The 25,819-nt window shown below is 40.0% G+C and overlaps 1 protein-coding gene and 1 pseudogene across 4 annotated transcripts in view; one reads left to right on the top strand and one right to left on the bottom strand.

Annotated features, from left to right (window-relative positions):
• Positions 1–298: 298 nt before the first annotated feature.
• Positions 299–1,336, bottom strand: LOC101136313 (gem-associated protein 8-like; annotated as a pseudogene).
• Positions 1,337–1,895: 559 nt separating this feature from the next.
• Positions 1,896–25,819, top strand: part of ZNF326 (zinc finger protein 326) — a 36,197-nt gene continuing 12,273 nt past the window's right edge. The window contains exons 1-7 of one of the 4 annotated variants that reach the window (XM_004026110.5): positions 1,896–2,069; positions 4,911–4,955; positions 14,557–14,592; positions 14,687–14,798; positions 16,905–17,310; positions 19,650–19,848; positions 22,681–22,792. In XM_004026110.5, the coding sequence (XP_004026159.1) occupies positions 2,054–2,069; positions 4,911–4,955; positions 14,557–14,592; positions 14,687–14,798; positions 16,905–17,310; positions 19,650–19,848; positions 22,681–22,792 (926 nt within the window). In that variant the 5' untranslated portion in view covers positions 1,896–2,053. The other 3 variants (XM_019028700.4, XM_055351937.2, XM_063697084.1) reach the window with 3 other exon arrangements.

Here is a 25,819-nt window from a genome sequence, read left to right as displayed (position 1 = left end):
GAGATATAGAAGAATACATAATCATGTGTACATAAAAAGTCATCACAAAAAGAATCATCGTTCATGTTTTAGAATTCTTTTTTTTTTCTCTAAGCAAGAACTTTAATGAATTGAACTGTTACCGACAACATAAAAAACCAGTATAATATATACAAAATTATCATTTTATGTCGGGATAAAATTTATCATGTTGGCAACAGAATATGTCCTGCCGACCTCCAAGTGGCTGGCACAGTACATCCACCCCGTGACAGGCCCACTGGGACAGTGGTGAACATGCCTGTACCTCAGTACAAAGTCCCCTTTCCCTGAGAAATGTACAGAAGGAGAGATGAAGAGCGCGTATCCAAAAGGAAGAGGAAGAGGCTGGGTGCCCTGTGCCCCGAGCTCAGAACTTCAGGGGGATGACCGGCCAGTAATTGGGCTGCTTTGGATCACAGTGCTTGTCAAAGCTGAGCTGCACGGTAGCCTCCATGGCCTGGATCTTGGCGGCGCTGTCCCAGTACAAACGCTTCATTTCGGCTTGGCGCCGCTCACCAGGCCTCTCAGCTGGGGCCTCTACCGACCGGCGGGTGTTGCAGTACAGGTCGTGGTCAGCGTTCACGTAGCTGTCCAGGCGCTCCGCATCCAGCTGTTGCCGCCGCAGTAGTTCTTCTCTGTGCCTCTCTGTCTCTGCAAAGTACTGGCTGAGCTCTTCGGTGATTTCCATATTGCTCAGGTCACATGCTACCTCTGCATCTGACTCGGTCTCCATCTCTTCCTCCTCGGATAAAGCTTGGTCTTCTCTTGTGGATGCCTGGATCCTACTGCTGCCATGTGGATGTTGTCCAGACCCTCTGAAATGTGAAGAACTGCAGGGGGAGTCCTGCTAGGCCACATGATGGTCATAGAAGGACTGAGGATACGCAGCCTGGTTATCGTAAGAGCTTTGGGGAAGAAGCGCAGGAAGGAAGAACCATGGAAGACTGAAACAGGATTCCGCCGCCTTCCTGTAGGCATTGTGGTGGCTTTGCATCCAAGCCATTGCTTGATGATAATGTTGCCAGTATCTCGCATATACTGGATGAGAATACCAAGGCCTGGTAGCTTTTGATGTTGATGCCTTCACCACTGCCATCTCCGATTGTGAAAGTCCAAATGGGTGCCGAAACTTGTGGGCGCGCAGCTTGCAGATCCCGGGCGGTGGCCAAGCAGGCCATGTTTTAGAATTCTTTCCAGGCGGGTCGCGTTGGCTCACGCCTGTGATCCTAACACTTTGGGAGGCGGAGACAGGGCTGGGGGTGGGGGGATCGCTTGAGTCCAGGAGTTGGAGACCTGCTTGGGCAACATGGCAAAACCCCCATCTCTATAAAAATAATTTAAAAAATTTTTTAAAGAATTATTATTTCCATTTTATTTCGGTGCTTTGTCTTTTAAGAAAATTTACTGAAGTAGCGATAATCAGACTCCATACGCAATTTTGTATCTTGCTTTTCAAATTTGCCACAGGCTTCTAGAAACGTCCCAGACTTCTGTGTCTCCATGGAGGAAACCCCGTAAGTACTTACAAATGTTATGATTAGTCATCCCTAGCCAATACTAAGCAAAAGGTAGGCATGCGGTTTTATTAGTTTGGGCAGGAAGAAGGCATTCCAACCGGCTTCTTTCGCTCTTGCCAGGTTTAAACATGGCGGGCCGCAGCCGGCCCTTCCCGTACACTCGGCTTGCTTTCCCACAACCCCCGCCAATCTTTAGCGCTCCTTTTTTACCTTCCTTCCCCCTCAGCGGCTCCAGAGGGTCAGCACCTCCGAGCGTGACAGCGGACCTGCTTCCCGCCCCCCACGCGAGGGCCCGCCCACCAGCCCACGTCAGCCAATAGCAGGCCGCGCCGATGGGGCTGGTAGCGCCGGTCGGCCCCGCCTCCCCAGCCTCGCTGTGGCCTGCGGTTCCCGGGCTGGTAGCGCGCCGCTCTCGGTCGCGCGGACTGATCGTGTGGAATCGCGGATCGCGTACGCTCGCCGCCGGCCATAGCTCAGCCTAGCGCCGCCAAGGCCGACGGCCCCCAGCCTCTGCCATGGACTTCGAGGACGGTAAGCGCTGCCTCTGGCTGGTCGGCGCGGCTGGCAGGAGGCGGGGTGGCCTACGCAGGGGGTCTGTTTACCGTCTCAAGATGGCCGTGTGGGCTTTGTTCTGCGGGCCCGGAGGCCGCCCGCCCGCCCCGGGCCCAGCGCCCGGAGTCGGCCTCTTTGGGGACCCGCGGGCCCCGATTCGGCCCGCTCGGCGCCCGCTGCCGGCGGAGACAAGAGAACTCGGTGTCCGGTAGGACGCGCCTAGAGCGCGAGAGCCTCCGGGCTGGAGCCCCAGACTCGCCTTGGCCCCTGGTAGTGGAAATTGCCCCGACGTCTCCAACTTCCCGGTCTCGGGCAAACGGGCGAGTGCGGCCTCACCCACCTAGTCTCGCATTCGCCCCACAGGGCAGCGACCCAGACCGTCCGTTTAGTTAATCCTCAGCCTCGGGTTACTTCTTGCCAGATAGAATTTTCAGAGGCTTGTTCACAGTGATGTTTCTGTTTGTCCCGGTTTAAGATGAGTTGAAAGGGTGTCTTTAAGTGATATGTATAGATAAATATCTATGCAAAATGGAAAGCAAGATGTTTCCTGGTTAGTAAACTGGGGTGTTTATCACCAAAAATTACCTGCTTGTTAATCCCTAACTTGAAATATTTATGTGAACCAAAGCACTTTTCTTTGGATCGTGTGTAGATAGGATTTAAGTTAATCAGAATTTTGGCACAGCAAGCATCAAATGTCCTTCACATTTAGACCTGTACACAGCCTTGTAAGTGTTTGACTTACGGATTAAATAAACTGTATTTTAGCAATACTTTTCAGTTGTCTCAGATACTAATTCTTTAAACCACTTTTACAGGGTCACAAAATAATATTAATTTGGTCTTCACTTTTGTTTTCAAACCTTGCTTGGAATTGGTGTCAAGATAAAGTGGTATGTAGTGACAACATTAGGGAGACATGGGAAAGGACTTGCATGATTAAACTGGATTTAATCCTGAGTAACCAGGCATGCTTAAGTAAAACCAGTTCACTAAGTAGGCTGTAAACCTTTAACCCCACCAAAAAAATGATCTTTAAATGAGGTGTGATCTCAGCATATGTCTTATTCGATGAGCTTTTGATTTTTCATAACATTTCATGCAACAAAGAATTAAAGCTTTCATATCTAGGTACAGATTTGTGAAAGGGGACTGGAATAGCCCTCTTGTAGATACTTTTCAGTTACTTTGAAATAGTAAGTTCAGCTCTTAAGAGTAGCACACTCTCGTGGTTTGGGTTGGACTTTAACTCATTTTGATGTAGATACCTTTAAACTATGAATATTTGGGCTGGGCACGATGGCTCACACCTGTAATCTCAGCACTTTGGGAGGCGGAGGCAGAGGCAGAAGAATCACTTGAACCCGGGAGGCGAAGGTTGCAATGAGCCGAGATCGTCCCATTGCACTCCAGCCTGGGCAACAAGAGCCAAACTTCGTCTGAAAAAACAAAAAACAAAAAAAAAACCAACAACAAAACAAAAAACTATGAATATTTGAAGTGGCCAGAGTTGGGAGTGAAAATAAAAAATATATTATTGTATTTTCATGCAGTAGTTTGATGATAATGCCAACACCCAAGGTATAGCAGAGGCTAACAAAGTGGAGGTGGGGCAGTAGAAACAGTTCTTTCCACTCCCCACCCAAGGCAATAAGGGAATCCATTTTCTATGGAGAATTGAAAAACAATAATAAAATGTAGTATGTATGCTTTCTATTATTGCCATATGCCAGAATTCTAAACAGTGTCAGTGATAGAAATTCTAAACAATATTAGTGATGAAATACGCCCTGTCTCACTGCCCAAATATACCACTGCTGTATTTGGAAGATGGAGTTTGACTAACACCATATATGAATCTATTCCTGTATAGTGTAGCAGGATTCTGTTGTATCCAGATGACCACTATATTAAATTCTGTTCTTTCAGTATATATTTGTAAAATTAACTAAAGAATTTAACAGTTGTTGAATTAGTTTTGATGAGGAAATTGGCAATATGGTTTTCAGTGATGACACATTCTGGATGAATATAGAACACAGTCATATATGTATATGCATATGCATGTCTCAGATAAGATCTTGAAATCTTTTTTTTTTTGAGACAGAGTCTCGTTCTGTCGCCCAGGCTGGAGTGCAGTGGTGCAATCTTGGCTCACTGCAGTCTCTGTCTTCCTGGATTCAAGTGATTCTTCTGCCTCAGCCTCCCTAGTAGCTGGGACTACAGGCACGCACCACCAGGCCCGGCTAATTTTTATATTTCCAGTAGAGAAAGGGTTTCACCATATTGGACGGGCTGGTCTCGAACTCCTGACCTCGTGACCCGCCCACCTCACCTTCCCAAAGTGCTGGGATTACAGGCGTGAGCCACCGTTCCCGGCCAAGATCTTAAAATCTTTAAAGAGCAAATTAAATGGTAAAATAAATTAACTTAGCAAAAATTTCATGTTACGTACAATTCTCAGATGTCTTTGCTTTTGCATTATTTGATACATAATTTAATCTATCTGCCTTTGTGTTACTTGGTACAAATCAGTGCTGAATCCCCTCTTTTGGCTGTTATTATGTATCAGGTGTTGTAAACTAATGTTTACCATAATTTGGATAATAAACCTACCATTTGGGGAGATAGTGAAGAAAAAAGAGATACATTTTCTGGAATGGAGTATTGGTAATTATTTGTTTTAACTATTCTCAGTTTTGCAGATAATTGGGTTAATGTCATTTTAAAAATTGTGCTTGTTTTTTACTGGATCGGCATATAATTTTGAATTATTGCTAATATCACACTAATTCCTTTTTGTTAAATGTGTCTTCATAGATTACACACACTCCGCCTGCAGGAATACTTATCAGGGCTTTAATGGTAAGTATCCTCTTTCAGCTTTTCTCTTCATGCGCATAAAAATATAGTATCAATGTAAAAGGCCAGTTCTACCTATTTCAGTCCTTGTTTTGGTTCTTGATATATCATTTATGTGTTAATATTGTCTTACTATATGTAGTATTTGAATTGGGGAATTTGCTATCAGAAAATGTTAGGGGTTATTCACATTAGTTTGATTTTTTTTTGGTCCATTTTGTTTGAATTATGATTATTTTAATGTGTTCCAAAGGGCCTAACTACATTCTGAGTGATGAATCACAAGACACTGGCTGAGTTATTTTGGTTGAATTAGAGGCTTTGGTATTGAGTAATGTAGACTAAGTGGATTATTGGCTTGGTTCTATATAGCTTGTATTGTAATGCATTTTGACCTTGTTTTTGAGGTCATTTTCTTCAGTGTGTCCAAATGTGTTAGTATATAAAGAGCTGTCTAGAGGAGCACATGAAGAAGCTTGATTGTTTATTGACATGAGCATGACCTTAGACTTGTGACTATAGAACTAGATAGAGTCATGAGAGGTATGTAGAATACAATTGGATGTCATTTTGATAGTTATTAGAGTTAGGGCCCTGCCACACAAGATAATAATACAAAAAAAGAACACAGAACAATTAATGCAGGTTAAAAAAACATATGAAGGACTTGAGGCATTAAATATCCTGATTGCCAGAGAAATGTAAAATCCAACTTTCGTACAGAATAGAATATATTCACAAAGTAAAACTGAAGCAAATGTATACTAAAGACTATGCCATTTATGGGAATAATTACTGAACAGTTAATTTTTATTTCATTATCTTTAAAGATTAAGATAAACTTTGGATTTCATGTGGGCTAAAAAGGCTTAACATATAGGGAGTTAGTACTGAAGAATGTGTTTGTGAGCTGGAAATTGAAAATTACCAAAGGAAGTTTAATTTGCATCCACATGTAAGTTATATTGAAAACTGAAAAATTAACGAGAAAGCCATTTCATAAGTTTTGATATAAAGATTTTAAGGCCTTGAACTTGGGAGGTGATAGTAGTAATCTTAAAAATAAAGAGCAAATTAGCAGAACTTGCAGGCTGACTAGTAATGGGTAGAAAATTGAGAGGGTTGAATAAAAATGAATCCAGGATTTTAAACTGGAATGTATGACTAGTGCTTTTACAAGGGAGAGGGGGAGGGGAAGAGGGAGGGGGAGAGGGAGAGAGTTTGTAATGATAAAAGGCCATCTAGGATTTACTGGATAGTTGGATTTAATGTCTAAACATAGGACTTGAAATGCAGACTCATGCAGGGCCAGATGTTTATTTATTAATTAGTATACAGTGTTGCAAAAAGATCTAATATTATGACTTTTATTTTTTCTCTTAATTTTAGTTATAACTGGTTCTCATCTGAGGGTGATTGTTGGAATCTCCTGGGGAGCTTTTTCAAAGTCTCTCTTTTCAGACATAGCCTATACCTCTTGAATCTTAATTTCAGGGCAAGTGGTCTTTGGCTGTGTATGTTGTGCAAAACTACTCTGAATGATTTTGGAGGGCACCTCTGATTAAAGGCCAATGCTTGACAGTACTTCTAGGTCTAGATTACTTATATTTTACAAATGAGGAACTTAATTTCAGGGATTCAATTTGACTTTGTTCAGCAAATATTTATTTAGTGCCTGCTGGGCATCAGATGTTCTAGGAGGTGGGAATGTAGCAGTGAACAAAATGGACAAATATTCCTGCCTTTGTGAGGCTTTCCGTCTAGTGGGATGAAATAGTAAACAAGATAAGAAATAATATATATGTCATAATTTAGTCCACAGGGGAAAAAGGGAGTAATATTTATTGTATGTTAGATGATGATCATTGCGAGGGAGAGTAACATAGAGAAGGAGGATAAATGTGTGTGTGTGCTTGTATGTGTTGCAATTTTAGAGTCTCTGGGGAAGGACTCACCAAAAAGATGACATTTGAGCGTAGATTTAAGATAGGTGAGTATGCAAGCCATGAAGCCATTTAGAAGAAGACTTACGGGCTTTAAGAAATAAACAGTGTGTAGGTACCAAAAAGCCAAAAACATATTTTATTGTTAGCACTGTATTTTCTAGGAAGTGAAATGAAGTAGAAGGCATTGGAAAACATGGCAAGATACAGATTTTCCCCACACTATTTCTTGGAAGGAAAATGTATTTCCAGCGTCTCCATGTTTTCCTTCTTGCTTCATAATACCTTTTACATAAATAGCATATAGAATAGGGGAGAGAAAAGGGTGTGGTAGCTCATGCCTATAATCCTAGTGCTTTGGGAGCCTGAGGTGGGAGCACTGCTTGAGGCCAGGTGATTGAAACTAGCCTGGGCAACATAGTGAGACCCTGTCTCTACAAAAATTTTTTTAAAAACATTAGCCAGGCATGGTGGTGCCCCCCTGTAGTTCCAGTTACTCGAGGCTGAGATGGGAGGATTGATTGAGCCCAGGAGGTGGAGGCTGCAGTGAGCTATGATTGTGCCACTGCAGTCCAGCATGGGTGACAGAGTAAGACCTTAGCGCTGGCTTGACTAGAACAGATGATTTTTTGCTGAGCAATCTTAAGACAAGGTTAGAGTGGTGAGGTGTAGCCAGAAAGCATTGAAAATCAAAGATAACTTGCTTATATATCAGAAGCAATACAAGTGAAGATCTGAAAAAGTTGAGGGAGTAAACAGTGCAGGTTCAGGGGAATGAGCATTCCAGGCAGAGGGAACAGCAGCTGCTGAAATGGGTATACACCTTGTGTTCTAGAGACATCAAGGGGCCTGGTGTTGTAGTAGTGGAGTGAACAGGGGTGTATATAATTGATAATGAAGTTAAGAGGTGATGGGGCATATCATGTAGGGCAGGGTTTCTCAAATTTCTTACATTTTGGACTGGGTAATTTTTTGTTGGAGGGGGATGTCCTGTGCATTGTGGAACATTTAGCAGCCTCCTTGGCCTCTATAATATGCCAGATGTCAGTAGCATCTGCCCCCTAGTTGTGACAACCAAAAATGTTTCAGACATTGCCAATGTCCCCAGGGGGTGCAAAATCTCCCCTAGTTAAGAACCACTGTTATAGGTTCTTAGATGTTATTTTAAGCTTTGGCTTTTACTTGGAATAAGAGGAACCCATTGGAGGTTACTGAGCATTGAACATGATTGAACTTAACATTTTGTCAGAATTATTGTGGCTGTTGTCTTCAGAATAAACACAAAGGAGCAAAAGTGGAGCAGGAAAACCAGTTAGGAGACATTTGCAATAACCTAGGTGGTAGATGCTGGTATCTTGTAATAGGGTGCTGGTAGTGTAGAGTTGCTAAAAAGTAGTCCCACTCAAGACTTAATGTCACATAGTTAGTTATTTTGGTCATAGGTCAGTTTTTAATTTTTTTTTTTTTTTTTGAGATGGAGTTTCTCTCTTGTCGCCCAGGCTAGAGTGCAATGGTGTGATCTCAGTTCACTGCAACTTCTGCCTCCTGGGTTCAAGCAATTCTTTTGCCTCAGCCTCCTGAGTAGCTGGAATTACAGGCGCCCACCACCATGCCTGGCTAATTTTTTTTGTATTTTTTAGTAGAGACGGGGTTTTACCATGTTGGTCAGGCTGGTCTTGAACTCCTGACCTCAGGTGATCCACCCGCCTTGGCCTCCCAAAGGGTTGGGATTACAGGTGTAAGCCACCTTGCCCAGCCCATAGGTCAGTTTTTTTCCCCAGTATGTCACAGCTGCTACTTTGTATTTTAATGAAAAATGAGTTTTAGCATTTTTGAGCATATTATTTGTATAATAGAGTGATCCAAGTGATAGAATATATTTGATTTAGATTATTAGGTCAGTTTTATTTTTCTGGGTAAATTACTATCATTTAAGATATACTACTGTGTTCTCACGGTTTTATTTTTAAAAGTGATTTTAAAATTCATTTTGGTGACCTGGAAGAAAAATTTATAAAAAAGCAGTCATCTTACATTATCTGTAGCCCTATAACTACACTAATTGTATACAATATAAAGACTTTTCCTCCTGTTTAAATGAGTAGTAACGTTACTATGAACAATCAAACAGAATCATTGCTGTATAAAAGTAGCTTTATTAATTTTTGTTTTTTTTTTGTTTTTTTGTTTGTTTGTTTGTTTTTTGTTTTTTTTTTTTGAGCCCTTACGGGGTTTATTAGAGGTGGCCCTTGCTGCCACATTTTCAGAGCAAGCCTGGTTTGACAGCCCCTCCTGCCTTCTGCAAGGGCTTTTTCCACAGCAACGTGCAGGCCTGTGTCTCCTCTCCTGCCTGTTCATGGGAGCTCAGGAATCCCACGTGCAGGTGACAGCTGCTCCCTGAGCTTCCAGACACACAGGCTTCCAGCTCGAGAGGCACGCAGTTTTACGGAGCCTTGGCTCACAGCCTGGCACCATGCTCAGTGCTGGAGACGTGGAGGAGAGTGGCAGTGGTTTCCTGCACATGAGGACCTTAGCTCTCAAAAGAGAGAGATAGGCACCTGGGAATGTCCGGTCACACTGTGACAGAGAGGCAAGTCCAGGTGCTGTAGGTGGGACCATCCAAGGCTTCTTGAGGAGAGGACACCTGAGCAGAGATTCACAGGTCACCTGGGAGTTGTGTGAAGTAGTGGGGGAGGTCTTCAAGGGCCCAGAGAACAGCATCCATGGGAGCAGGGGACAGCGGGAGGGGAACTTGGAGAGTGGGAGAGGCAGGCGCAGAGTCCAGGGATCTGAGGGAAGAGAGTGTTTCATGGAGGAAGGTGGGGCCCACATGTCCCATCCCCATCAGGTCCAGTAGGTGAGGGCTGGAAATGCAGCCTTTGGTGCTGAGCAGTGGTCATTACAGAGGCCTTGCTCCAGTGAGGATTTCTTGTATGATGAATGATGGCATAGTGAGTTTGCCTGGAGGCTATCACATTCTGTGCTGATCCTTGGCGTATGAGTGTCTCCTCTGTGGAACAGGGGCTGCATTTGGGTGTGCTGGGGAGTGGATTGTGCATGGGCCTCATTCTTAGTGAGGGCCATCATTGTAGCTGCTATGTTTTTTTTTTTTTTTTTTTTTTTCCCAAGGCAGAAGAATTTTTTCTTAGTACAGAACAAAATGAAAAGTCTCCCATGTCTACCTCTTTCTACACAGACACGGCAACCATCCGATTTCTCAATCTTTTCCCCACCTTTCCCCCCTTTCCATTCCACAAAACCGCCATTGTCATCATGACCCGTTCTCAATGAGCTGTTGGGTACACCTCCAAGACGGGGTGGTGGCCGGGCAGAGGGGCTCCTCACTTCCCAGTAGGGGCGGCCGGGCAGAGGTGCCCCTCACCTCCCGGACGGGGCGGCTGGCCGGGCAGGGGGCTGACCCCCCCCACCTCCCTCCTGGACGGGGCGGCTGGCCGGGCAGAGGGGCTCCTCACATCCCAGTAGGGGCGGCCGGGCAGAGGCGCCCCTCACCTCCCGGATGGGGCGGCTGGCCAGGCGGGGGGCCGAACCCCCACCTCCCTCCCGGACAGGGCGGCAGGCTGGGCGGTGGGCTGACCCCCCCACCTCCCTCCCGGACGGGGCGGCTGGCCGGGCGGGGGGTTGACCCCCCCACCTCCCTTCCGGATGGGGTGGCTGGCCGGGCGGGGGGCTGACCCCCCCACCTCCCTCCCGGACGGAGCGGCTGGCCGGGCAGAGGGGCTCCTCACTTCCCAGTAGGGGCGGCCGGGCAGAGGTGCCCCTCACCTCTCGGACCGGGTGGCCGGCCAGGCGGGGGGCCGAACCCCCACCTCCCTCCCGGACAGGGCGGCAGGCTGGGCGGTGGGCTAACCCCCCCACCTCCCTCCCGGATGGGGCGGCTGGCCGGGCGGGGGGCTGACCCCCCCCACCTCCCTTCCGGACGGGGCGGCTCGCCGGGCGGGGGGCTGGCCCCCCCACCTCCCTCCCGGACGGGGCGGCTGGCCGGGCGGGGGGCTGACCCCCCCACCTCCCTCCCGGACGAGGTGGCTGCCGGGCGGAGATGCTCCTCACTTCCCAGACGGGGTGGCTGCTGGGCGGAGGGGCTCCTCACTTCCCGGGTGGGGTGGCTGCCGGGCGGAGGGGCTCCTCACTTCTCAGACGGGGCGGTTGCCAGGCAGAGGGTCTCCTCACTTCTCAGACGGGGCGGCCAGGGAGAGACGCTCCTCACATCCCGGACGGGGCGGCAGGGCAGAGGTGCTCCCCACATCTCAGACGATGGGCAGCCGGGCAGAGACGCTCCTCACTTCCCAGATGTGATGGCGGCCGGGAAGAGGCGCTCCTTGTTTCCTAGATGGGATGGCGGCCGGGCAGAGATGCTCCTCACTTTCCAGACTGGGCAGCCAGGCAGAGGGGCTTCTCACATCCCGGACGATGGGCGGCCAGGCGGAGACGCTCCTCACCTCCCAGACGGGGCGGCAGCCGGGCAGAGGCTGCAATCTCGGCACTTTGGGAGGCCAAGGCAGGCGGCTGGGAGGTGGTTGTAGCGGGCCGAGATCACGCCACTGCACTCCAGCCTGGGCACCATTGAGCACTGAGTTAACGAGACTCTGTCTGCAATCCCGGCACCTCGGGAGGCCAAGGCTGGCAGATCACTCGCGGTTAGGAGCTGGAGACCAGCCCGGCCAACACAGTGAAACCCCGTCTCCACCAAAAACATACGAAAACCAGTCAGGCGGGGCGGCGCGCGCCTGCAATCGCAGGCACTCGGCAGGCTGAGGCAGGAGAATCCGGCAGGGAGGTTGCAGTGAGCTGAGATGGCAGCAATACCGTCCAGCTTCGGCTCGGCATCAGAGGGAGACCGTGGAAAGAGGGGAGAGGGAGAGGGAGAGGGAGACGGAGAGGGAGAGGGAGAGAATTTTTGTACATTTCACAGTGCCTAACCCATACATGGTTAGTGTACAATAAATGTTAATAATTTTATGATTATAGTGAAATAAATAGAACAAAAAACTAAAGGTTTTAGTATTCAAAGGCAGCCAATGCTAACTCAAAATAGAAACTAGCAGAAATAAAACATAAGATTTTTTTCTCTGTGTACCTGACTAAACATAATCTTATTTTTAAATATGAGGCCTTAGAGGAAAACTTTTCATTTTGAAAACTTTATTTTAATCTCAGAATTATCCTCTGAGAGATATGAGCATAAATTTTACTATATACCTACCAACCGTATCACAAAAAATTAACTATTTTATTAATGTGGGACTGTGTTGTCCAGTTTGGTAGCTACTAGCTACGTGTTACTGTTGAGTACTTAAAACATGGATAGTTTGAATTGAAGTGCTCTGTAAGTGTAAATTACACACCAGATTTGAAGTCTTCAAATGAAAAAAGCAGTAAAATATCTCCATATGTTTTGTATATTGATAAACTTTTTGTACTGTTATATTAAAACCCATTAGTATGTCTTGCACTTTGAATGGATCTTTTTTACCATATATTATTTTGTAATATCGGCATTATTTGGAAAATACTAGTTTTTATATAAAATGCAGATTTTCCAAATGTTGATCAGTTTTATGGCAAAATATTTAAAAAATCATATTCAGTGATACTACCACCAACCTTTCAGAAAGCCTTTAAGTATTGGGAAGGTGTCAAGCTCAAGGTGGTAGATACAACTTTTAAAAAATTCTAATGTTCACTTGAAAGCATGAATTTTGTCATTGACAACAAATAATGTCAGTCATTTTCATTAAAACAATGGTTTCACTTAGTTCTTTTTTTTTTTTTCTTTGAGACGAGTCTCACTCTGTCGCCCAGGCTGGAGTGCAGTGGCACGATCTTGGCTCACTGCAGGCTCCACCTCCTGGGTTCATGCCATTCTCCTGCCTCAGCCTGCCGAGTAGCTGGGACTACAGGCACCTGCCACCACACCCAGCTAATTTTTTTTTGTATTTTTAGTAGAGACGGGGTTTCACTGTGTTAGCCAGGATGGTCTTGATCTCCTGACCTCGTGATCTACCCGCCTCGACCTCCCAAAGTGCTGGGATTACAGGCGTGAGCCACCGTGCCCAGCAACTGCTGTTCTAAGATAAAAATTGGACCCTTACCACAGGACTAGTAAATTTAAGATGAGGCCACAAATGGCAGAGTAAGGCAGAGTATCACAAGCACCACATGAGAGTTACAGGCTTTTGTAAATATTCGGAAGAAGGATGACACTCAGCTGAGAGAGTATCAGTAAAAGTTTTCTTGAATGCATTAGTATTTGAAATGGACTTTAAAAGATTAGAAAGTTTCAATAAGCTGATATTTAGGGTAGCAGAGGAAAATGTTTCATGTAGAAGCAATAGCATGAGACTAGACAAGAGGATATGTATGGAATTTTGGGAAAATCATTTCATCTCTTTGGACTTCAGTTCCCCAGATCTATAAAATGAGAGGATTGATTTTGAACATTCAGGTTGCTACCAGGTTTAAAGTTGGTGACTTCGAGTACTATTTTTATAAAGTTGTTATTGTTGTCATTATTATTGTTGGGACTAGAGATATTTAAATGATTATATAAAATTTAATGTTTTAAAAAATATAAAATTAAGGTATTTACTCTGTGTGTACTATTGTATTTATTTGTGTATGACATTTGGGGAGGAGAGTAATGAGGGATTTTTAAAGGACTTTATAGAAAACAAATTCTAAATGTTTGTTTTACTTTCTGATTTTTATAGTCATCCTAAATTGATTTTGTTACCTCTTTTGTTTTATTTTTCATTTCAGAGGTTGGTATATAGGCAGAATTGCAGTGTAATAAAATAAACTTAATATGCTTATTGTATTAGTTTTTTTTTTTTTTAGTGTTCACATTGCTAGAATTTGCATTCATTTGTTGAGTCATAATTTATAGGCACAGTGCCATAGATTGGTCTCAATCTGTGATTTTACTTTATAAAAATATCTGTTTCAATTACTGTGAACAAGGCTAATTGGAAATGTGGCTGCTTCTGAGTTTTCAGACATTTAAAGAGCAGTTAGATGCAGAAAACAAGTATAGTCTACTGCTGTCATATAGGACAAAAATTTCCCCTTTGACTTTATTAAATGCTGACTTCTTTTAAGAATAGGAATTATGTATCATTAATTATATATGATATAGTACTTAATACAAGGCCTTATAGTAGTCCCCTAGTCCAACAAATATTGGTTAAATTGAAAATAATTCTGTGGCCAGGTGCAGTGACTCATGCCTGTAATCCCAGCACTTTGTGAGGCCAAGACAGGTGGATTGCTTGAGCCCAGGAGTTTGAGACCACCCTGGGCAACACGGTGAAGGCCCATCTCTATCAAAAATACAAAAATTAGCCAGTCTCATAACCCAGTCTCAAAAGAAAATAAAAAAAAATAATTCTAATATAGAACTTTTTAGTTGAAAATATGTTTTTCTTTGAAATATCAGGGCTTTTCTTTTTTTTTTTTTTTTTAGCAAATTTGATTTAGTAGCTTCTCATCTTTGTGTTTTTCCCTTCAGCATTTAGTGTGAATTTAGTTTAAATGTTAATGGTAAATTATCTCAGGTGATAGATAGGAATATCTTGTGTTTTGTGCAAAGATCCCTGAAGAGAATGGTGTATTTTAGTGACGATTTCTTATTGACTCTCTTTTAGGAATGGATCGTGATTATGGCCCTGGATCTTATGGAGGTCTGACATTCAAGGATATTTATCTAAAAATTCTTCTTTTGAGTGCCAGTAAAGGTGAGCATCATATAACTTTTTTCTTTTTAAACTCTTATAGGGATGGATCGTGACTATGGCCATGGATCCTATGGGGGTCAGAGATCCATGGATTCCTACCTAAACCAGTCATATGGCATGGACAATCACAGTGGTGGTGGTGGGGGTAGCAGGTAAATTGCTTAATCATTTGGCCAAATAATTAGACAACTATAAGATTTTGGATATATTACTTTAAGTACTCTTTAGGCATATTATGATACTTGAACTTCACTGTTTGCTATTGAATCATCACCTTAAATATTTAAAGGTGTTAATTAATGGGTATAAAATTTAAATCAGTATTACTGGCAGATGTTATTTTAGGAAAACACCAGATAACTATATCATGTCAATATAATAGAGTAAGATACTCTTTTTAGCAGTGAACTTTTTGAAAATTCTTTTACTTTTAACTTCTTGTCAATCAAAATATCCTGAAAAATGATATAAAAATGTTATTGAAAATATTATTTATGAAGCTTTTTCTTAATAATTAAAAAAAATCTTTTCTAATGTGGGGTGCTATGTAAATTAGCAAAGCAGTCTAACTAGAATGGATTTTACTGAACCAGTCTAACATTTACTTTCCAAGAAACATTCAGGACATATTCCTTTAATTCTAATTTTAAAGGAAGAGCATATTGCAATAATAAAAATATTTTTAAAATTATGTTCAGGTTATTTATTGACAGGTACTACTTACACCAAAGCACTTGTGCTCTAGGCTAGAAGCATTGTATTAAAGCCATGAATACTATACCTTTGACTAGTCGAGATTGTATTTATATTTTACTGTTACTACTGTATAAAGCTTAAACCTACTTAAACAACTACAAGCTTTAAGGTTGACCATATTTCAGGAGAAGGGGTGTCTACTTTTTGAGGCACAAAGGTTCCTGCTGAGTATAAGTAAAACTAGTTAGTAGACATGTGAAACAGTCATCCTTCTGCATAAATTGAAGGATCCGGATTCCTTAATGATGGACTGAATGATGCTTACTTTCCTTCTTTCTGCTTCCAGTGTACCACTGTGGTTTATAGTAAAGGAAAATTAAGAAAGTGAACAGTTGCAACTATTTTGCTTATGTGATAGATGTTTTGAAAAATGTAGTTGGAAATAGGAATAATTTTTATATGGTTACTAGGATTCAGAAGTAAATCTATTTAGTGATCTGTAAATAATTGAAGTAATGTAACACTTAATGTTTTAATATGTCAGTTATTGCCCTTTTATAATGTGAATGTAATGTGCATAAGCTATATCTGTAGATGTTATTGTTTTATCTCATGTGTAATTGTGGGCATTTATAAAATTGTGTTGTAAGATATCAAGCAACTTTTGTAATCCATGCTTTGGGTTTGTGAGAAGGAAGATGATTTATTTCTTCTGTTAACTCTCTTAAAACCTCGAGGAGACTGTGTGCTCCCTTTTTTAGGGTAGTTTTATGTGATAATTTCCTGAAGGAAATAATTTTGCAAATAATTGAATATATTATAAGATGTATTCTTTCTCATCTGCCTTGAAAATTCATATGCAGAGGGTATATGTTGGTGATCTTTTACTTTTATGTTTTATCTGTTTATCCTTCTAGATTTGTTAGATTTTCTAGTCTACAAGTAAAAAGTGATTGAGGATTGATTAATTGACCTTGGCTGAAGTTTGGCAGATTGTTAAATTTTTATAACCAGAGATAATTCCCCAAATTTTGACTCCTACAGACACAATGAAGCAGTTTGTGATATAGATTATTGGGAGTGCAAAAGGATCTCTCTGTGTCACAAATAACCTATGTCTAAGTAGACTTCAATTTGTGTCCCTATTGAAAGCCAAAATATTGTAAATGTTTTGTAATTTTTAATATTAGGGATAGATTCAAAAAAGTTTGAATAGTTTGTGAACTTTAGCAAATGACCTTTTCCAAGACTAGGGCTGGGCTTAAATAATGACAGACAAATCTTTTCTTCTTCATAAAATAGAAAAGCTGCTAAGAAGCAGATTTTAAAGCTAAGTTTTACTAAACTCAATTCATATTTATAATCTGACTCAGATAGCTTTCTATCTGGTCTCACGTTGAACTGCCCAGCCCTAATCAAATGTGAACAAAAGTAGAACTGTGCAAACCAGTATGGTATAAATGAATTTTAGTTGATAAATGTCATCTGATAATTTGTCTTTTGAATTGTCTAACATTAGTAAGCTTACTTTTGTTTTTTCCCTCACTGTGCAACTTTTCCAGGTTTGGACCTTATGAGTCTTACGACTCCAGGTCTTCTCTGGGTGGGCGAGATCTGTACAGATCTGGCTATGGTTTTAATGAACCCGAACAAAGCCGCTTCGGAGGTAGTTATGGTGGTCGATTTGAGAGCTCCTACCGGAATAGCCTTGACTCTTTCGGAGGTAGAAACCAGGGCGGGTCTAGCTGGGAAGCACCTTACTCCCGTTCAAAATTGAGGCCTGGGTTTATGGAGGACAGAGGAAGAGAGAATTACTCTTCCTACAGCAGTTTTTCTTCACCCCATATGAAGCCTGCACCTGTAGGCTCTCGGGGGAGAGGAACGCCTGCTTATCCTGAAAGTACGTTTGGAAGCAGAAACTATGATGCTTTTGGAGGACCATCAACAGGCAGAGGCCGAGGCCGAGGAGTAAGTACAACAGAATCTTTTCAGATTCTTTTCACTAGTCACTCTTTTAAACCCTTTCAAGACCATCGTTTTCAACTAGAATAAACACTGTTCATCCCGGTGTATTTTGAAGCAAAAGCTGAGTCATAAACATAATTTTTAGGTTGACTGTAAAAGTTTTTCTAGCACCTCAGAAAATAAGTGGCAGTTTGAGATTATCATAAAGTTGTGCCAAATCTCCCTTTATTAAAAAGGTGAGGCTATTAGGTTTGGTCTAAAAGGGGTTAAAAGGAGTTGCATTTTTCCTTGTAAACACTAGCAGTTTTGCTGGTGGAATAGTTTGTGGATTATTGTGAAAGGTCACTGAACCCTTTTTGAGTTTTTGAGTAGGTTAAAGGTGCAATGTATGATAAAATGTTTATACTTTGTGGCTAAACTCTAGCAAGTAGAATTTCTTCAAAGCTCCATGTTTCACATTAAACACAGGAGACTAAAAGTTGATGATAGATCAGGATAGCTTAGCCATGTTTATGTGGTGAAGAAGTTGATGTGTATAATAGATTGTACAATGATTTGTGGTCAGTGTAATTTTGCTAACTCACTCTTACAATATGTCCAGTTGCTGGTTGTTTTATTTTCCCTCGTGTTACTAGTTTTACTCTTGAGAAATAATTTCCACCTGTACAGATATGTTTATGGTTTCTTCTTAGGAAGTAATATTTTGTAAATTATTGCTTAAATGAGTAAATATACTAGTCCACAATTGTTTAACTTTAGGGTACATAGTGTAAACATTATGCTTTATGTTCTTAGGTCACTTGATTGACATGAAATTTTACCTAGTAAGTGTATGCAGATTGTGGGGTTATTATATAGTTTGATCATTTAAAGAGTATTGTATTTTTGTTATAATGTAAGAATCCTTTTAAGTCAGCTGCTCTTAATATTTTCTTTGCAGAGGAAAGTATTTCTAGTAAAAAATGTAGTAGGGTACACGTTTTTGACTGGTTATTAACCTTTGATATGTCAGTGTAGCTTGTTATACTTGTGTAGAAATTTTGCATTTTTAACAGTTACTCTTTACTTATGTAAAAATGCATTGCACCTTTAATGCGTAATTAAGGAAGATTTTCCTGTTGTGACTTTTTAAATTACCTGGAAACACAACTAGGTTAGATAGGCATTCCTGAGCATAGTATACAAATGTAAGCAACTGATACATTACAGTTCCACTATACTTCATGATCATAGGTTAATTGAAAATAGTTGGGATGATAGGCTGTGGGTTTTGAATTGAAAATCCATTCTAGTTTGAAAATTTGGAAAACACTTAATATTTTCCATGCTGTATATTATTTTAGGCAAAGTGTGTTTTCTTAATGAGGCTTCAAAAGTAAATTTCGTTTTCATAATAAACAAGTATTCCTGTACTTTGTATTTACCATTCTAGTCTGAATGGACTTTTCTTTCTTTCCTCCTGTTAGTGAAGTAGATGAGCCAATAGGACCTACATTTTAAATCTTCACTTGTACAATTCCCCTTGGGTCCTTCTCTTCAGATTACTCCTCCATCTTTATCTTCTAAAAGTAAGATTAGCAGAATAAATTTCTGTGGACATGTGGCCTCTTGGTGTAGTAGATTTGGATAATGACAAGAGAAGAGGAAGGGACACAAAGAGTCGTTTGGTTGCATGACTCTTCATCTGTAAACTTTTGTTTCTTGGGCTTCTGGGTCAGAAAATGTTTCTCTAGGTAAGAATGTGAATGGAACGTCAGATGCAATTCTTTATCTGAAGTGTGTCTTGGAAGTTGATGCATGGTTATGCTTTAACTCTCCTATTTCATACTAATGTTCCATCTCGCCTTCTCATTCCCTTTTTCAACAGGGAGAATACTAAATGATTTCTGGATCTTTTTTACTTCAAACTACAAATATGGTCTTCTTTGTGTATCTTAGTTTTAGTAAAATAAAGATTTCTTTTAGGGTCTTTTCATGGGAAAACATCAATTAGGAACTCTGAAGAGGAGTTGTCAGAGAGTTGTACAAGTGGTAACATTTGGACAGGCACATATGTTGTCTATAATCTCAAGTAATTTTGAAATGTAAAAGTAAAAACATAGTTAGCAAATATTCATTATTTGTTCTACTGGAAATAAAAATACTAATTCAATGGATTTGAGTTTATGTAATAATTTACAGAGTTTTTCAATGTGTTTTTTCAGAATGGACATGTAAAATTTAGTTACATTCCAGGGAATTTTCAGGTGAAAATTAGTAGATAGTTAACATGAAAATTTTATATGAATTCATATTTTTTCTTGGACAATATGCTAATATTTATTGATTTCACAAATTTACAGCATATGGGTGATTTTGGAAGCATTCATAGACCCGGAATTGTTGTTGACTATCAAAACAAATCCACCAATGTGACAGTTGCTGCTGCAAGAGGAATAAAGAGAAAAATGATGCAGCCATTTAATAAGCCCAGTGGAACCTTTATCAAGAAACCCAAACTAGCAAAACCTATGGAGAAGATAAGCCTCAGCAAATCACCCAGTAAGTAAGAAAACATAATTGCTATGATTCAGCATACTTTTTGTTTTTTAAAATTCCATACTTTTCGGTAATTTTTTCATGTTTATATACAGAAACTACATAACAATTATGATTGTAGAAGTTAGATCTGTAAATCCCCTATTGCAGTTAATAATTGGTCATGAATACCCAAAGATACTTTTAAAATGTACATACCCTGGTCCATTCCTTTTTCCTGAATCCTTGTGGTTGTGTATCAAACCCTCTACAGCTGAGAAAACAGGCACAGAATAGATAAATAATATGCTGCCTAAGTCAAACAACCAGTGAATGGTAATGCCAGTATTTATTCCAGAGCAAGTCATGCTCTAGAAGTCCTGTTCTTAAACCTCCATATGATTGTAACAGAAATTTGCTTTGTATTCATTTTTCCCTTTTATTTTAAAATAACTTTTTCCCTAATTATGACATTATAGACATTTTAATATGTAATATTTGAAAAAACTGAAATTGCAATGTTAGATTCTTTCCTCAAAATATATTTTCTATAATATAAAATTTGAAAAAGGTTTAAAAAGTGTACTTAAATTACTTTCTCATCAGGCCTTATTGTTTAATAAGAAACAATATTCTGGAATTTCTGGAATTCTGGAAACCTGATACTAAGCAGAGTATGTGTTGTGGGGATACCTTTAACAGTGTGTCAATTGATAAGACTGTTATGTATCAAATTTGACATTTTATTAGACATTACTATAATAGAAAATTCAGTTGATTCTCTTGGGACCTATTTCAAAGATATATTTTGCACGTATGGTTAAATATTGCAAAAGTTTGATAAAGAAACTGATTTGCCCTTAAAGCAGATATATATGTATCCCTCCCCCATACCCCCTTTTTATATAACAAAACTTGAGAAAAGTGTTGTGTAGCTAAGAATGAAACTAAAATTCTTTAAATTATGCCTTCTCTGTCAGGTGTAAAATGGGTATTTAAAAAGATGATTGCTGAATTTTCTTCAATACAAGGTCTTGCTATGCTATAGTATAGACTATGTGACTTTATAGAAAATTAGTAGGAAAGGAACCCTATTCTGTCACTTGGCTAGAAGTACAACATGTCATAGTTTTAGCATATGAAAGGAAGATTAAATTACTTATTTGAGGTAATATATAAATAAGTAGATTTTTCAAAGGCCATCCAAAAGGATAAGCAGTGCATGAAAGGAAAAATTTAAGGGCAAATAGTTAATTTTTTTTTTTTTTTTAAGTATAAAGTTAAATGTATTATAAGAAAGAACCTGCTCACAGTGAGTTACCACTCCATACCCACTTGGATGGTCATAATAAAAAAAGGAAAATAACAAATATTGACAAGGATATGGAGAAATTGGAACCCTCACACATTACTGATGGGAATGTAAAGCAGTGAAGCCACTGTGGGAAGCAGATTGGTGCTTCCTGAAACAATTAAACATAGACTGTCCATATGATCCAGCAATTCCACTTCTAGGTATTCTTCTACTCCAAAGAATTTAAAGTAGTATTCCAACAAAAATTTATTTATTTATTTATTTTTATTTTTGAGACAGGATCTTACTCTGTTGCCCAGGCTGGAGTGCAGTGGTGCAGTCTTGGCTCACTGCAACCTCTGCCCCTGGGTTCAAGCGATTCTCGTTCCTCAGCCTCCTGAGTAGCTGGGACTACAGATGTGCACCACCACGCCCAGCTAATTGTTGTATCTTGAGTAGAGATGGTTTCGCCATGTTGGCCAGGCTGTCTCGAACCCCTGGCCTCAAGTGATCCATCCACCTCAGCCTTCCAAAGTGCTAAGATTACAGGCATGAGCCACTGTGCCTGGTCCAAACAAAAATTTATATATGAATGTTTATAGTAGCATTATTCATAATAGCCAAAAGGTAGAAACAATTGAAATATACATCAACAGATGAATGGTTTAAAAAATGTGGGGTATTCATACAATGGAATATTATTAAACCATAAAAAAGGAAGTACTTACTAATACATGGTACAACATGGGTGAACTGTGAAAACAGGCTAAATAAAAATCAGACCAAAAAGGCAACAGACAGGATATTCTAGGTATATGAAATACTTAGAATAGGCAAATCCGTAGATCAGAAAGCAGATTAGTGGTTACCAGGGCCTTAGGGTAGGGTTGAAATGGGGAGTGACTACTTTATGGGATGATGAACAGTTCTGTAACTAGATAGCGGAGTTGGTTGCATAACTTTGTGAATGTACTTAATGCCATTGAATTGCACATTTTAAATCGGTTAAACTAGTAAATCTTATGTTTTGTGTATTTTATCACAATAGAGAATATTTTTTAAAAAAGAGAACAAATTTGCTTTTATTTTGGAGGTTACAAATTTTAAGAAACTTTCTGAGAGCTCCTACAATATGAACATGAGTTCTTGCATCCAGGGCTCTGCAGTGTTTACTGGACTTCCATTTTCATGCTTGGTCAGGTTACTTTGGTGTTTTTCCCAAAGTATGTGATGCCCAAGATGATTTTAGGTGATAAGGATATTATTGCTTAGAATAAGGATAGGACAAATGAGCACATTTAAAGAAAAATATGTAGCAAATAATCACATAGATGACAAGCAGATATGACAGAATTCATGATGGTGGTATTCAAATGAATGAAGTTCATTCAGTGAAGTTTCAGAAATACTGGATAGTCTCAAACTCTGATTTTTTTGGTGAGTTCAATTTTAGATTACAATCACTAAGTAAACCTCATAAGTATGTACTTTATGAACTGATGATTGGAAAGAGAGAATGGAAAAATGAATTTTAGCTTTTACTTTTTTGTGTAATATCCTAGCAAAAACTGATCCTAAAAATGAAGAGGAAGAAAAGCGGCGAATTGAGGCTCGGCGAGAGAAACAAAGGCGCAGAAGAGAAAAAAACAGTGAGAAATACGGAGATGGATACAGGTTTGTACTTAGAGTCAGAAAATTAGGCTCATTAAAAAATGATTTCCTAGAAAAGGCCAACACATCAATTGTAATATTAAAAAGTTCTTAAGATTCAAATGAAAAGACTTGTTCAAAGATATAGAGGAATGCTTTTGATTTTTGATATTTATATGTAATCACTACTTAGAAAACATAAGGAAAAAGGCATTCTATTCATATTGGCAATCCAAAAGATATCAAATATTCAGAAATAACAGTATTCTTAAAAAGAAACACTTGTCATTGAGATTTGACTATATGGAGACATAGTGATTTTCATGGGCAGGAACTAAACATTACAAATATGTAAGTTCTTTCCAATCCAGATCCCAAAGGAAATTCTGAAGAAGAGTAAATGAGTAGGTACTGGCTTTTATAGATAATCAATCATTAAAAAGCTATAATAGTTAAAAATATGTGGCAATACACAAAGCTAATTATTATACCAGATTAGCCCGTGAACAGACTGTAAGGAAGAATGTAATATTTAATAAAGAGGATATTAGAAATAAGAGGGGAATTGGGCTGGGCGCAGTGGTTCATGCCTGTAATCCCAGCACTTTGGGAGGCCGAGGCGGGCGGATCACGAGGTCAGGAGATCAAGACCATCCTGGCTAACACGGTGAAACCCCATCTCTACTAAAAAAATACAAAAAAAAATTAGCCAGGTGTGGTGGTGGGTGCCTGTAGTCCCAGTTACTCGGGAGGCTGAGGCGGGACGATGGAATGAACCCGGGAGTCGGAGCTTGCAGTGAGATGAGATCGAGTCACTGCACTCCAGCCTGGGCAACAGAGCGAGACTCTGTCTCAAAAAAAAAAAGAGGGGAATTGGTTGAACAATGAAATAACAACAAAAATCAGTTTAGAGCCTCCTCATATGACACCTGGAATGAATGTAGTAAAAAAAAAATGAAATTACAGAAAAACAAAATGTTCTGCAAGGAGTTTTTTTCCCAGGCTTAAAAGTTATAGAATAAATTACAGAGGAAATTATGAGCAGATTTGGCTAAATAAAAACTTAAAATTTGAAAGGAATGCAAACAGACTTGGAAAATATAAACATGAGAAATGATTAATGTCCAAGTTAGATTAAAACATCACCCAAATTATTTTAAAAAGAAAACTAAGATGTTTAATATGATGAGGAAACAAAAAACAGCTAGTAATAATTTTAAGGAAATTGTTTAAACTTAACAGTAATTTCATTAAACTAAAAATTTAAATAATAGTATGCCATTTTATTACTAAGGAGAAATTTGATTTGCTAATTAAGGAATGGTCAAAGGACACTTAAAATTTGTTGGTGACAGTATATTATAACTACTAGAGAGCAATTTAGCAGTTTTTTAAAAATGTCTAAATTTTTCTTAAAGCCTTGAGCCCAGAAGTTTGAGGCCAGCCTGGGCAACATGGCAAGACCTCATCTCTACACAAAACAAAACAATCCATAAAAAGAAGAGTAGTTCTAGTTTCAAGAACTACTGCTATTTTTAGTCCTTGTGAGTTCTCTGTCCCATTCATTATCTCTTGTGATTCCTTCTTTTGGTAGAAGTAACAGGCATAGTTAATATTTTGGTGTAGAAATGACTTTAAATTATCAGCGTCTCGGAGTGTAAAAATCATTTAACATTATAAGATGCAATTTTTTAAATTTAATTGCCCTATGAGTACTTTTCTCATGAAAAATTTTAGATATGGATTATGTTCATGTTAATATAATATATAAAATTGTGATATAGAGAAAATGAAAGAATTGAACTTTCATTTAGCTATTTTCTCTGTAACTCTAAATATAAATCTGATGATATAACCAAAAAGAATGTTAACTCATAAATTATCATTTTAGGATATAATTTCTTTAAAGTAGTCTATTTTCATTTATCAGAGCAGTTTTACTTTGAGTTATGAGGATTCGAGATTGAGTAAATCACTATTCTTGTGATAGGTTCCTTCCCTTGGATATTTGAATGCTTTCCACATAATAAAGCGCATGGAAAGGTTTATATCTACCCTTAAGGGAACCTAGGGAGAAAGAGATGGATGTGTGAGAGATGTACATAAATAATAGTGTATGGTGAAGGATACCAGAAGAGGAGTACAGTGTAGTCTCATGAGATATAACTTCTAAATAAGGGTATAGGAGACCAAGCATGGTAGCTCATTCCTGTAATTCAAGTACCTTGGGAGGCCAAGGTGGGCGGATTGCTTGAGCCTAGGAGTTCAAGACCAGCTTGGGCAACATGGTGAAACCTCATTTCTACAAAAAATACAAAAATTAGCCAGGTGTGGTGGCACGTGCCTGTGGTCCCAGCCACTGGGGAGGCTGAGGTAGGAGGATAGCTTGAGCTTGGCAGGTGGAGGTTGCAGTGAGTTGAGATTGCGCCACTGCACTCCATAGCCTGGGCAACAGAGCAAGACTCTGTCTCAAAAAATAAATAAATAAGGGTGCATGGAAATCAGGGGAGGCTGCAATGATGGAAGTAGTATTTGAATTGATCTGGGAATGGTAGGGTTACAGGAGGAGTTGTGAGAGGCAGCCCAGGTAGAGGCCATGGCTTGCCATCAAAGCAAACAGGAATGTGTTGTTATTTAGAAAATTGAAAGCAGTGTAGATTGAAGTGACTCTAATGGGTGAAAGGTATAATCTAATTTAAACATTTAATGAAGACATGCTGTGCCAGATAATGTTAAAGGTATTGGTGAGTAAAGCCAAAAAGGAGAGATTAGGAAATTTCCTGGATGGCAGCTGAAAACATTTTTGTCTTTGTTTTTGGAGCTTATGGAGCTAATGAAGCCCTTTGAGCAGTAATGTGCTCTTACCTCCTATAGGAAGTAGCAATAATTAATTGAATAATTATTGTGTTTTAGGAAATGTTCTAAGGGCTTTGTCTGCATTAATTTTTAAAAATCCTCAGACACCTCTGTGAGCGTTCTCATCTCAATGTAAGAAAACCAAGGCCCAGAAAACCAAGTCAAGTAACTTGCCCAAGATCACAAAATGGAATT

Source organism: Gorilla gorilla, chromosome 1, assembly GCF_029281585.2.
Source record: "Gorilla gorilla gorilla isolate KB3781 chromosome 1, NHGRI_mGorGor1-v2.1_pri, whole genome shotgun sequence".
NCBI classification, from domain to species: Eukaryota; Metazoa; Chordata; class Mammalia; order Primates; family Hominidae; genus Gorilla; species Gorilla gorilla.
This window is presented reverse-complemented; position numbering and strand designations above follow the sequence as displayed.